The 14971-nt window shown below is 39.2% G+C and overlaps 1 protein-coding gene across 7 annotated transcripts in view; it reads right to left on the minus strand.

Annotated features, from left to right (window-relative positions):
* Nucleotides 1-14971, minus strand: part of akap9 (A kinase (PRKA) anchor protein 9) — a 211579-nt gene that overhangs the window by 132713 nt on the left and 63895 nt on the right. For all 7 annotated transcript variants that reach the window (XM_080210240.1, XM_080210222.1, XM_080210231.1 and 4 more), the window contains 6 exons: nucleotides 14721-14818; nucleotides 12845-12956; nucleotides 12439-12670; nucleotides 9607-9688; nucleotides 3218-3412; nucleotides 2420-2884 (listed from right to left, as the gene is read on the minus strand). In XM_080210240.1, coding sequence (XP_080066366.1) covers nucleotides 2420-2884; nucleotides 3218-3412; nucleotides 9607-9688; nucleotides 12439-12670; nucleotides 12845-12956; nucleotides 14721-14818 — 1184 coding nt within the window. The remainder of the gene's footprint in view (nucleotides 1-2419; nucleotides 2885-3217; nucleotides 3413-9606; nucleotides 9689-12438; nucleotides 12671-12844; nucleotides 12957-14720; nucleotides 14819-14971) is intronic.

Raw genomic sequence — 14971 nt, forward strand, 5'->3', positions numbered from 1 at the left:
CGTGTTTAATAAAGTGCTTTAAAAAAAACACAACTTTTTCTATTGACTGCAAACTCAAGTATTTAACACAGGCAGGTCGCAAAAAATATGTTTTACAAAATTAATCAAATGCACAGACCTGTCTTAAAATGATTTCAAATGGCCCTACTCATCTGAAGTTATTCATGGTTTGAATTTATGATAATTTCAGCCCAAAATAAAGGCATGTCAATACCATAAGTGATTTGCCCATCATCTATTAAGTGAAACAGAGAAAAGCTGGATGTTTTCAAAAGACAAATAGCAGTGCACTGGATAGATTATGGTGGTCTTCCATCATCATAATGGAAAACTTATTTGCAGCAAAAAAAAACTAATGTCCTATTCATTTTTAAAAATATAAACATATGGATCTTAAAAACAGGATCAATTTACTGATTCAATAAATGATGACATCAATAAAACAGGCAGCAATGCGAACCAAGATAAATAGGCTCATATAGCCTAAAGGTAACACAATGAGCCTTTCTCACTTGACAATAACCTAAACTATAGCCCAACGGGAAGGAAGCATGGACTTAAAAAATTGACTGTGGTACATTTTCTGGTACAACATTTCTGAAGTTTTCCAAATTTCTGAAAAAGAAAATAGCGGGGGCACAAGCCCAACTTGTTCCCTCTAAGTGATGGAAGGAGTAATAAGACCAGAGAATAATAAGACCAGAGAACCATGGATGACAAGAGATATTCAAGATATGATGGGAAGTAAAAGAAAGGCTTTTAGCAATTTGTGGATGACACAAAAATTGGCCAGGTGGTGAACAGTGAAGCTGAGTTTCTTGGGCTACAAGAAGATATAGATGAGCTGGTTGAATGGGCAGATGGAATTTAATCCTGAAACGTGGGGGCATTATACACTTTGGAAGGATTAACATGACACTAGGGAGATCTGTAGAACAAAGGGACCTTGGTGTGTTTGTCTATAGAGCTCCGAAGGTGGAAGAGCATGTTAGCTGGTAGTGAAACATGCATATGGGACATGCCTTTATCAATCGAGGCGTAGAATACAAATGATGTGGAGATGCCAGCGTTGGACTGAGGTAAACACAATAAGAAATCTCACAACACAAGGTTTAAGTCCAAAAGGTTTATTTGTGTTACCAAATAATCCTGTTGGACTTTAACCTGGTGTCATGAGACTTCTTACGTCAAATACAAAAGCAGGGAAGTTATGTTGGAGTTGTGTAGAGCTTTGGTGAGGCTACAGCTAGAGTACTGTATGCAGTCCTGGTCACCACATTATAGAAAGAATGTGATTGCACTGCAAAGGGTGCAGAGGAGATTCAGTAGGGTGCTACCAGGGATGGAACATTTAAGTTACGAAGGGAGGTTGCATAGGCTTAGGTTGTTTTCGTTGCAGCAGAGAAGACTGATGGACAACTAATCGAGGTGCCCAAGTTATGAGGGGCATGGGCAGAATGGATAAGGAGCAGCTGTTCCCCTTAGTTGAAGGATCAGTGATGAGGGGTCATAGGTTCAAGGTGTGGGCCAGAGGTTTAGTGGGAGAATGTGAGAAAAAGTCTTTTTGCCCAAAGGATGGTGACAGTCTGGAATGTATTGCCTTGGAGGGTGGTAGAGGCGAGTTGCCTCACATACTTTAAAAAGTATCTGGACGAGCACTTGGCACATTATAATATTTATGGCTGCAGGCCAAGTGCTGGTAAATGGGAGGTCAGGTGTTTCTCACATGTCAGTACAGACTTGATGGGCCAAAGGGCCTCTTCTACACTGTATGATTTCTAAGTTGAGGTTAAATTACTTTGTTAGGGTTCTGGATCTGATCTGTGCTATGATATACGTGGATGTGCTAGAAAGTAACTATTTATCTGGTGTTAACATGCAGTTTGATCTCCTTACTTAAGGACACAGTTGCATTTGACACAGTTCAGAGAAGACTCGCTCAACTGGGATAAAGGGGTTATTTTATGTTGAAAGTTTGAGCCTATACCCCCTGGGGTTCAGAAGAATGAGGGATGATCTTATTGAAACATATACAATCCTAAGGGACTTGACAGGGTGGAAGCTGAGAGGAACTAGGGAATGTGATTAAAAAATTTGAGGTCTCCCATTTAAGATTAAGGGATGGAGAATTTTTCTGAGGTTTGTTAGCCTGTGGAATTCCCATCTCCCAAGAACAATGGGCACTTGGTCATTGAGTATATTCAAAGCTGAGGTAAGTAGATCAGCAAGGAAGTCAAAAGTTTATTGGGGTGGGGGGTAGCAACAGGAAACTGGCATTGGGACCACAATCAGATCAACCATTATCCCGAGTGGTGGAGCATGTTCAAGAGGCCCAGTGGCCTACTCTTCCTCCTAATGTTTCTTGTGCTATGTGCACTTTGAGGTTTTCATTATTTATTTCACTGAAGTGGGAACTCACCTGTGCAACTCCATGTTTCTCTAATTCAGTAGTTTTTATTTTACATTCATTATTCATTTCTTTCAGACTGGAATCATCTTTAGCAGAGGAATCCTTGAATAGTTCCTTGTCAGTTTTCAAAAACTCCTCCTGCAAAGCAGCTTCTGAAACCACATCAGCCATTTCCAATTTACATTCAGTCTTGTAATTTCGCAATTGTGTTTGCATAGCTAGAATTTCAGCTTCTTTCTGCTTCAAAGTTCTCTGAAGTTCCTCTTTTTCTTTTGAAAGCAGATTTTTTAAACTTTGTTTGTCTTCATCAAACTGGAAGTGTAGATCTGGTTTAACAATCCCCAACCTTTCTTCTATTTCTTTCTCCCATTCTTCATCACTTATTTTACGTGGAGTATACTCTTCTTGAAGATCCCTTCTCATCCGAGCCAGCTCACTCCGTTGAGCAAACTGTACAGACATCTGTACAATTACCTATAACAATGTAGATAATCATTAGACTAAAAATGAATCTATAAGTTCACTTGTCAAAATTAAGACAATTCAAAATTTATCTAATTTCACAGCAATTATTTTAATGCCAAATTAACAACTAAAGTCTAAAACAGAAGACAGCTACCAATAATTGTTATTTTAGATTGTGACTATAGTTATCATGAGGTGAGGGAAAGTATAGGTAGGTAGTAGTGAGAACAAGTATCTCATTTAAAATCAACCTATCCAATACTTGACACATTACCAGTTTTAATAAATCTCACATAATGTTACATTCTTGCTAAACTTTAATATTAAACAAGACTATCATACCTTAGCTATTTCTTTCTGCATACGTTCTTCATATTGCTTCTCTAGGAGATACATGACCTGACTAGATTTATTGTTTTGCTCTTCAATATCTTGGAGTACAATTGTTTGAAGAACTTCATTCAAGGCTCTTGAAGTAGGCTCTCCTCCAGCAAACTTAGTTGACTCCTCTCCAAATATTTCCACTTTTGCCTCAGCCTATAAAAAAGTTACCAAATAACAATAAGTTACAATAAGTTCACCAAGCCAAAAATTTAATGCTCATAGTGCTTTTTGAGGAGCTGTTCTAAGATTAGATTTAAATTGGTTCAATTTCTAAGCTGACAGTCTGATGAATTAACTTTGGACTAAAAGAAGCAGAACTCAGCCCTGCTCCACCATTTGATTAGAACATGGCTTATCTGACTGTGATCTCAACTCCAGTTTCCCGTCTTCCTGCCTAAATTCCTTTGCTGTTCAAAAATCTAATTCAGGCTTGAATGTATTCAAAGACCCAGCCTCCATTATACTCTGGGGAAATGAGTTCCACAGACTAACAACCCTCAGGCAATGAAAATCTCATCTCAGCTTTAAACGGAGACCTCTAATGTTTTGAATTATGCCCTTAGTTCTAGACTCTGCCACAATGGATAACACCCTCGACATCTATCCTGTTAAGCTCCCTCAGTGACTTGCATGTTTCAATAAGATCATCTCTCTTTATTCTAAACTCTAATAAGTTTAGGCCCAACCATTCCTCATAAGATAACCCTTCATCCCAGGAATCGATGAATGAACTTTCTCTCAGCTGCTTCTAATACTCCTCAAGTAAGGAGACCAAAACTGTATACAGTACTGCAGGTATGATCTCAGGTCTTATACAAGGTCCTGGGGCAAAATTTCCCTAATTTTATACTCTATTCGCTTTGCAATAAATGCCAACACTCACTTTGCATTTCTAATCATTTGTTGCACCCTCATACAAAGCTTCTGTAAGTGCCACAAAGAGTAAGATCCCACGGGCTTGTATAGAGGATTGGCTAACCAACAGAAAACAAAGTGAGGATAAATGGGTCTTTTTCTGGTTGTGAAGTTGTAACTAGTGGTTTGCTACAGGATTCAGTCCTTGGGCCCAACTATTTACAATTCATATTACTGACTCGAATGCAGGTATAACGTGTATAATGGTCAAATTTTTGGACAACCCTAAAATATGTGGGAAGGCAAGTTTCAATGAGGAAATAAGAAATTTACAAATGGATATGGATAGGTTAGGCGTATGGGCCAAAATTGGGCAGATGGAATTTAACATGGATTAGTGAGACATTTGGTCAGAGGAATAAAAAGACAAATTAACTAAATGGAGAGAAACTTCAGTGAAGAGGGATTCAGAGTGTTCTCCCGCATGAATCACAGGAAGTTACTATGCAGCAGATAACAAAGATGACATTTTGGCATTCATTGTTAATGGAATAGAGTATAAAAGTTGTTGCAATTGTACAGGGCATTGGTGAGGTTGTTTTTGGAGTACTAAGCAGAGATTTGGTCCCCTTACTTGAGGAAGGATGGAAGTGTAGAAAGGATTAGAGAAGGTTCATTAGATTGATTCCAGAATGAAGGACCTGGTTTATGAAGAGCGATTGGACAGTTTAGGCCTATACTCGCTGGAGTTTAGAAGAACGAGAGCATGACTTGAGGTACATAAGATGCTAAAGGGATTGACAGGGTAGACAGAGTGGATGTTTCCCCTTGTTGGGTATTCCGGAACGAGGCACGATAGTTTTAGGCTAAGGGGTGGCAAGTTTAAAATGAAATGAAGAGGAACTACTTCATTCAAAGGGAATTGTGGAATTCTCTACCCAGAGCACAGTGGACGCTGAAACTCTAAACAAGTTTAAGGAGAAGATATGCTTTTAATTAGTAGAAGGATGAAGTGTTAACGGGAATGGGGGCCAAAATCACATTGAATGACAGAGCAGGCTCAAGGGGTTGAATTGCCTATTTCCTGCTCCTAGTTAATATTGACCAGAATAGGCAGATCCTCTTTACCACAGAGTTTCACAGTCTCATTCCATTCAAATTAAATGCTGCTTATCTAATCTTCCTGTCAAAGTGGACAAGTTCACATTTTCTGACATAATACTCCAAATACCAAATATTTTCTCACTCACTAAATCTACCTAAATCCCTTTGCAAACTCTTTACAACTTACTTCCTTACCAATCTGTGTGTCATCAGCAAGTCACCCAAGCAATTGATATAGATTATAAATAGTTGAGGTTCTAGCACAGATCCACATGGCGTACCACTAGCAATAGCTTGCCAACCTGAAAATGACCTATTTATCCCTACTATCTGCTTCCTTTTAGCTAACCAATCCTCTATCCATGTTGAAAAGTTATACCTGACACTATGAGCTCTTATTTTGTGTATAACATTTCATCAGATGACTTTTGGAAATCCAAAATTTGGCTTTTGGAAAGCCTACAGGCTCCCTTTTATCTACATTGTTTGCCACTTCCTCAAAGAACACTAATGAATTAACTAAACATGATTTCCCTTTCACAAAACTATATTGATTCTGCCTGATTGTTATTTTTCTAAATGTCCCATTATTACTCCCTTAATAATGAACATAAGACCATAAGAACATAAGAAATAGGAGCAGGAGTAGGCCATCTGGCCCTTCGAGCCTGCCCCGCCATTCAATAAGATCATGGCTGATCTGTCGTGGCTCAGTTCCACTTTCCGGCCCTCTCCCCATAACCCTTAATCCCCTCTCTTATCAAAAACCCATCGACCCGCTTCTTGAAAATATTTAGCGAGGCAGCCTCCACCACTTCAACGGGCAGAGAATTCCAGAGATTCACCACCCTTTGAGTGAAGAAGTTCCTCCTCAACTCCGTTCTAAAACGCCCCCCCCTTTATCTTGAGGCTGTGCCCCCTAGTCCTACTGTCTTTTTTGAGCGGGAAGAGTCTCTCCACCTCTATCCTATCCATCCCATTCATCATCTTATACGTCTCAATGAGATCTCCCCTCATTCTTCTAAACTCCAATGAGTACAAGCCTAGTTTATTCAGCCTCTCCTCATAGCTCAACCCCCTCAACTCCGGTATCAGCCTAGTAAACCTCCTCTGCACTCCCTCCAAGGCCAAAATATCTTGGTGCAGGTGCGGCGCCCAAAACTGCACACAGTACTCCAGCTGCGGCCTCACCAATGCCCCATACAGCTGCAGCAAGACCTCCCTACTTTTATACTCAATCCCCTTCGCTATGAAGGCCAGCATCCCATTCGCCTTCCTGACCACCTGCTGCACCTGCAGGCTGGGTTTTTGCGACTCATGCACAAGGACCCCGAGGTCCCTCTGCACCGTCGCCTGCTGCAGTTTTTCGCCCCGTAAGTAATAGTCCTTCCTACCATTCTTCCTACCAAAGTGGACCACCTCACACTTGCCAACATTAAATTCCATTTGCATAATTCCATAAATTCAATAAATTCCATAAATTCAATAATGGATTCAAGCACTTTCCCTATGACAGATGTTAGGCTAATTCAGTCTCCCTCCTTTCTTGAATAAGCAATTTTCCAACCTGCTGGGACCTTTCCAGAAGCTAACAAATTTTGGAAGGTCTAAACCGAAGTGTCCACTATCTTTTCAGACACTTCTTTTAAGATTCTAGGATGCAGGCCATCAGGTTCAGGGGATTTGTCAACCTTTAGTTCTAATATTTTTCTAATATCTTTTTCCTAGATATTGTGTTAAGTTTCTCCCTCCTTTTTACATTGGTTTTCAAGTATTCTTGGCTTTTTACTACAGTGAAGATTGGCACACACTATGCATTCAACACTTCTGCCATTTTCTTGTTTCCGATTACAAATTTCCCAGTCTCATCCTCTCAGGAACCAACGCTCACTTTAGTTAGTCCTTTCCTTTTTAAATATTTGTAGAAACTCTGTTTTTACATTTCTAGCTAGTTGTCTCTCACATTCCAATTTCTCTCTTTTTCTAAGGTTTTCTTTGCTGATTATCTAAAATCTGTCCCATCTTTTGACCTGCTACTAATCTTCAATATTACGCACTTTTTATTCCAAACTGAAACTACCCTTAACTTCCTTAATTAGCCATTGATGGTGCATCTCAATGAAACATATGGAGTGTGGGGGGGCCAGGATGAACCAATAAAGAAATATTACTGGTTAAGATCTTCATTGCTTGCTGAACTTTTAATTATCATATTTGCATTACATTTTATAATATTTCAGACTCCTATTTATTGACTACAACTCAGCCTTCAAAACCATTATTCCCACAAAACTCATTTCCAAACACTGTGGCCTGGAGCTCAGCTCCTCCCTCTGTGACTGGATCCTAGACTTCCTAACCACAGACTGCAATTAGAAAGCATAGGCAGCGACACCTCTTCCATGATCATCCTCAACACCAGTGCCCACAAGGCTGTGTCATCAGCCCCTTACTGTATTCCTTATACATTTATGACGGCATGGCCAAATTCCCCTCGATTTTCAAGTTTGCTGGTGACACTAATGAAGTGGCTCTCAAACAATGATGAGACAGAGTACAGAAAAGAGATAAAAAATCTAGTGAACAATCTAGTGAAATCTAGCGACAACAATAATCTCTCCCTCAATGTCAACAAAATGAAGGAGATTGTCATCGACTTCAGGAAGCGCAGTGGAGGACACGCCCCTGTCTACATCAATAGGGACAAAGTGGAAATGGTCAAAAGCTTCAGGTTTTTAGGTGTCCAGATCACCAACAACTTGTTCTGGTTCCTCCACGCTGACAGTATAGTTAAGAAAGCCCACCAACACCTCTACTTTCTCAGGAGGCTAAGGAAATTTGGCAAGTCTGCTACAATTCTCACCAACTTTTACAGATGCATAATAGAAAGCATTCTTTCTGGTTGTATCACAGATTGCTATGCCTCCTGCTCTGTCCAAGATGGCAAAAAGCTACAAAACGTTGTGAACGAAGCCCAATCCATCATGCAAACCAGCCTCCCATCCATTTACTCCATCTACATTTCCGGCTGTCTTGGAAAAGCAGCCAGCATAATCAAAGATCCCACGTGCTCTAAGATATTCACTCTTCCACCTTCTTCCACTGGCAAAAAGATACAAAAGTCTAAGGACATATACCGACTGACTCAAGAACAGGTTCTTCCCTGCTGCCATCAGACTTCTGAATGGATCTACCTCGTATCAAGTTGATCTTTCTCTACACCCTAGCAATGATTGTAATGTTACATTCTGCACGCTCTGCTTTCCTTCGCTATGTATGGTATACTTTGTATAACACGCAAGAGATAATAATTTTCACTATATACCAACATAAGTGACAATAATAAAACACTACTCTGACAATGGGTTATCTAGATTCAAAACACTGGCTCTATTCTCTCTCCACAGATGCTGTCAGACCTGAGATTTTTCAGCTTTTTTCTGTTATTATTTCAGATTCCTGCATCTGCAGTATTTTGTGTTTATCTTTATTCTTAGGCCTTATTTGGTTTGATTTTTCTCATTAAATTATTTATTCAATATACTGCAAGTAACTAGGCAAACTGTAATTACAATGACAAGCTAAACAAAAGTACTTAAAGACTTAACTTAATATTCACATGACCCAAGTGCCAGGCAATTGGCAAGGCCAAACAACAGAAAATTCAACCACCCAGCCTTCACATTCAATTATATTACAAAAGCCAAATCCCCCACCCTCAGGCCAGCATTGACCAGAAACCTAACCGAACCAGACAGGAAAATGAAAGTTAGCTATCCTTCAGAGAACAATTCCCTGAAGTCTTTCCATCTGCAAGACACAATTCTAGGTGCGATGGAATATTTTCCACTTATCTGAATGAATACAGCTTCAACTGCATGCAAAAAGCTTGACACTATCAAGAACAAAGAATCCACTTGATCTGCTTCCCCTTTCACCATTGGCATAGAATGGCACGGCTGCGGTGTGTACCAAGGTCAAGGCTTCTACAAAAGCATACCTCCCAAATCTGAGACTTCTACATTTTGAAGGTTAAGGGTAGCAGACACATGGGAACATTACCACTTCTAACATCACCTTCAAGCCACACCGTATCACAATTTGGCAATAAATTGCCATTTCTTGATCATTGGTCAAAGTCCTAGAAATTGTGAAAATATCTGCACAACATTGATTGCAACAGTGGAAGGTGGTGGTTCACCATCAGTCTTCCTGAGGACAATCAGGGATGGGCAATAAATGCAAGCCATGCCAGCAACCACCTCACCCTGTAAATGAGTAAATTTAAAAAACACCCAATAGTTCCTCCAACCAAAATCTCAACCAACAGAATACCCCAAAATATAATCATTTTAATGATTATATTTTGTAATCCATCATGTACTTACCTTATATGTCCCTTCCTTTTCCTCTTCTAGACCAACAACACAACTTTCAGCCACTTTCTCACCAGGGGCATTTATTTCTGACCTAAAGGAAACAATAGAGAAAGCAAAGAGCAAAGGAAAAATCAGTCTGAATTTAATCAAGGCATTTAGCTACAGCCAATCTAGAAATCCTCATTTTAAAGTTAAAGTTAATTTATTAGTCACAAATAAGGCTTACATTAACACTGCAATGAAGCTACTGTGAAATTCCCCCAGTTTCCACAGTCCCACGCCTGTTCAGGTCAATACACCTAACCAGCATGTCTTTCAGAATGTGGGGGGAAACTGGAGCAGCTAGAGGAAACTCATGCAGACATGGGGAGAACGTGCAAACTCCACACAGTGACACAAGCTGAACTCAGATCCCTGGCACTATGAAGTAGTAGAGCTAATCACTCTGCTACTGTGCCACCCCATAAAATAAAATCTTAATTTTATCACTTTCTTTCCTCTTTTACCATTGTTTTGAAAATTCAAATTTTTGGCATGGCCATTAATATTTCTTTTTTGGATTCTATGTTCATTGTGTGCAAGATTACATTGCTATAAAGTGTCTTGGGATACTTTAGAGAAGCAGAGTTAAAGTTTTGAGTCAACATGACATTGAAGATACTTGTTCAGCTAAGTTTATTCAGCTGTAGACGTGTCATTACTATTCAAAAGTGGAGAGATACATCTATATACATGCATATTTTATTACAACTACTTAACTGTTTCTTATCCAAGGAATGGAAGATAATAACAGAATGTGCCTGAAAAATGCAGCCAGTTTGGCAGGACCCATAGAGAGAGAAGCAGAGTTAAAGTTTTGAGTCAATATGACATTGAAGAAAAGTCATATTGGACTTGAAACATTAACTTTACATCTCTTTTCACAGATGTTGCTAGATCTATTGAGTTTTTCCAATGTATCTTTCATTATCTTCAGCATTCACAATATTTTGCTTTTATTTTCGAAGGTGATAACTTGAAACAAAAATTAAAAGAGCATATGATGTACATATCAAGTGGCAATAAACTTCAAACACAAACCTGCAACTTGAAAACATTTTAGTGATCAAAACGTAATGAACGTACTAAGTTTCTTTTATTAATTCGTGAGAAACACCCATGGCCGGCAAAGTCAACTTTTATTGCCCATCTTTATACAACTTTCTGGCTGTGGCAGAGAACAGTTAAGAGTTGACCGTGTGTGTGTCTGGAGTTACATACTGGTTAGACCAGATTTCTTTCCCTAAAAAGCATCAATGAACCAAAAGAGCTTTTCCAGCAATGATGGTTTTATGGCCATCAGTATTGAGATAAATATTACATTCCAAATTTATTTAACAAACTGAATTTAAATTCCCCAGCTGCTAATGGTGGAATTTTAATTCCTATTTCTGGATGATTAATCTAGGCTTTTGGATTACTGGTCCAATACCATAGCCATTATGCCATCTGGTGGATTACCAGTGCGAGGAGCCTTTACCAATAATTTACTAAGTAACCTGCCTGAAGTGAGTAATTGCAATTGAAATTTTGAAAGGGATACTCATTTACCCTTCACCATCATTTAAAGATCTGAAAATAATTGACCTGCAATAACAACCAACATCCGAAATGTCCATCTCATTAGATCATTATTCACTGTACATCATGCAAACTCTCATACAGACCAAATACTGCAAACTTTGAACCTGAAAAACGCCACAGCTACCTCGAATTACCCTGGAAAGGCAAAGCACCTCAAAAATTAGAACAAGGGGGTAATCAAGCTGTTTCACACTACTATGATGCAGTGATCACAGTGCGAACAGTAACAAGACTCACAACGCCAGGTTAAAGTCCAGATTTATTTGGAACCATGAGCTTTCGGAGTGTTGCTCGTTCATCAGGTGAGTGCAAATAGTTTGAGGAGATAAATTCAAAGCAGTGCACAGTAAAAAGAAAATCCATGTACCACTGAGATTAAACTGATTGACCTGTGGTTTTTGCTTTTTTTTAAAACCAGGTTGCAACATTTGCAATTCTCATGTTGTCTTCTGCCACCCCCTGTACCTGAGGAATTGGCAATTACAGCCAATACCTTTCAATTTTCACCTTCCCCTCCCTCAGCATTCTGGAATGAAACCCACCCAATCCAGGCAATTTATCAAATTTAAGTACAGCAAAACTTTCTAATACTGCTTTTTGATCAATTTTTAGCCCATCAACATGTATATGTCTCCTCTTTCACTACAAATTTGATAGCAAGTCCTTCCTTGGTACAGACTGAGGCAATGTACTCATTTATTAGTTCAGCTGTGCCCTCTGTCTCCATTGTCCTTACTATTTACTTGTTCAGAAACTTTTAAATCTCTTATGTTTGCTGTGGTCTCCTCTCATACTCCCACTTCATCTTTACTTCCTTCTATATTTCCCTTCTATATTGAGCTTGATTTTCACTTGTATTATTGTCACTGCAGTAGTTATATTATCTAGCAAGAAGCCAGCTGTAGTAATAAATGATAAACCATTTCCTTACTCAGAGTGTAGTAAGGGTGTGGAATGCCTTGCCTGTAGCAGTTGTGGACTCACCAACTTTAAGGGTGTTCAAATGGTCAGTGGATAGGCATATGGATAACATTGGAATAGTTTAGGTTAGAGGGTCATTAGATTCGTTTCACTGGTCAGCGCAACATTGAGGGCCGAAGGACCTGTACTGCGTGTAATGTTCTATGTATAGCAGCATCATTGATTATTCTTGATCCGTGAACACATGTTCCTGAATGATCTAAGCTGACTTAAACTATGGATAAAATTGGCTCATACCTGCACTGTGGAAGTAAGCTTGTTACTTTCTGCAGATTTTCCTGCAATGAGATGATCTCTGCAACATATTTCTCTTTCATTTCTTTGCATTGTTGTTCATAAGAAGTTCTCAGACCTTTTATTTCTCCCATATGTTGGTTCTCTAATTCAGCCTTCTGTTTGCAAAACTCCAGCTTTATCTTTTCAATCTCCTCAAGTCGAGCTGACCGGACACGTAACTGCTCCTTAAGATCTAACGGATGAAAACTAAAATGACATATTCTATTCCTTCATATAGTTAAAAAAAATAGGTTTAAACTTATTTTCTTCCTTCAAGTATACTTCGTTATTCCACATATATAAATTGCAGTTACTACTAGCGTGATGAAAAAAGTTTAAAGTCACTAAATAAAGCTATATGGTTTACCATTAAGATCCTGAGAACTAGCACGTGAGCTTTCTATCTGCATTCGCAAACTTGCATTTTCTTCTTGACTTTGTAACTGCAAATTTATGTATGCAGCCTGGACATCTTCAATCTGTAATTACAACCAAGAATAAGTAATGAAATGGGACTTTGCGTTTACAACATATACAATTTTTCTTCTTGGTTAGCACACAAATGGCCTGATAGCATAATAGCTTCAGCATCAATAACTTTGTTTTCCAACTGATTACATTCTCTCAAAATCCTTCATATCACGGTTAAATTTAGACAGTGCCTTTCACAACCTCCAGATCATCCAAAATTCTTTATGACCAATTAAGTATTTTTTGTGCAGTCACAATGATACTGTAGGGAACACAGCAAACAAGGACCCAATAACAGCAACAAGATGTGATATCAAAAAATGTCAGAAGGCACTGAATACAGCTATGGGCCTTGCAACATCTCAGCTGTAGCACTGAGGGCCTGGGCCCTAGAACTGCATTCCCAGCCAAGCTGTTCCAGGCTGCTACAGTACAACACATGAATCTAGCTAACATTGTGAAAAATTGCCCAGGTATGTCCTGTACAGAAAAAAAGCAAGCCACATCTAATCTAGCTATATACCACCCATCAGTCTACTCTCTCAACCATCAGAGCGATGGTTAGTTTTGTGACAATTTCATGTTGCTCACCAGTAATTTGCTCAGTTTGGATTCTGCCAGGGCTACTTAGCTACTAGTATCATTACAGCTTTGGTCCAAACACTACCAAAAGAGTTGAATTCCAGAGGTGAAGTGGAAGTAACATCATGGCAGCATTTGACTGAGTGTGAATAATTGAAGTCAATGAGAATCAAGGGGACTCTTTATTGGTTGAAGTCATACTTAGATGAGAAAAAGATAAACAAGACCTGAACAACATTCTATTCAGAGTTGGTCTGATATGTAACATTCGCATAAGTAAGTGCCAGACAATGACCATCCTCAACAAGAGAAAGCTTAACCATCTCTCCTTGAGCATTCAGTGACATTGCCATTGCTGAATTCCCTCCCAGTCATACATATACAATTGCTACAAGAGCAGATCAGAGGTTGGGGATTCTGTGGTGAGTTATGCGTTTCTTGACTCCCCAAAGCTTGTCCATCATCTATTGGGCACAAATCAGGAGTGTGATGGGATACACTCCACTTGCCTGGTTGAGAACAGCTCCAAAAACTCAAACAGCTCAGTATTAAGGACAAAGCAGCCTGCTTGATCAGCACCACACCCACCACTTTAAATATTCACTGCCTCCACCACCACTGCACAGTGGTAGCAGTGTGTACCATCTACAATGTGCATTGCAGCAACTCAAAGACCCATTTGATAAAAAATTTCTGAAACCGCAATCTCGGCCACCTAGAGGGTCAGTTGACACATGGCAACTCACCACCTGAAAGTGTCCAGCCCCCTAAATGACACACTATCCCAACTTGGATCTATAATCACTGCTCCTTTACTCTCGCTCAGTCAAAATCCTGGAACTCCCTTCCTAACAACACCATGGGTCACCACCACCTTCTTGAGAGCAATTAGGAATGGCCAATAAATACTAGCCAATCCAGAAATGCCTGCACTTGATCAGCATAGAGATAAAGGCCCGAGTTTGACAGCCAACAGCAACAAGACAACACTCGTCTTGAACCTCAAAGACAGCTCCCAATGATTTAGGGGATGCTAGAACATCAGTTTTCTCTATGAACATCCATTTCAATTGCGCGAGGAATTCTGAGAGCCATGGCTAACTGATTTCCTTGATAAAATTTCTTAATTTATTTGTTTTTCTTCTAAGTAGTAGGTATTTCTTTTGGATACATTGAATTATCTTGCTTACCTTTTTGAAATCATGAGTTAACCGCGTTTGGATATCTCTTAGTTGACTGTATTCCTCAAGTAGTTTCCTTTGCAGTACCAGTAGATTAGTTTGCAGTGCTACAAACCAAAAAAGAAAGGTCAGATAATCTCATTTAATGTCCCACTAGAGACTGAAAAAATAATCTGGGAATGTGCTTTGTTGCAAAACTGAGAAATTCTATTATTTTATCAGAAATCACAATGTTTTAGAGGCATCTCGTGATTTCAATT

The sequence above is a fragment of the Carcharhinus amblyrhynchos genome, chromosome 2, assembly GCF_965287045.1.
Source record: "Carcharhinus amblyrhynchos chromosome 2, sCarAmb.v2.hapA, whole genome shotgun sequence".
NCBI classification, from domain to species: Eukaryota; Metazoa; Chordata; class Chondrichthyes; order Carcharhiniformes; family Carcharhinidae; genus Carcharhinus; species Carcharhinus amblyrhynchos.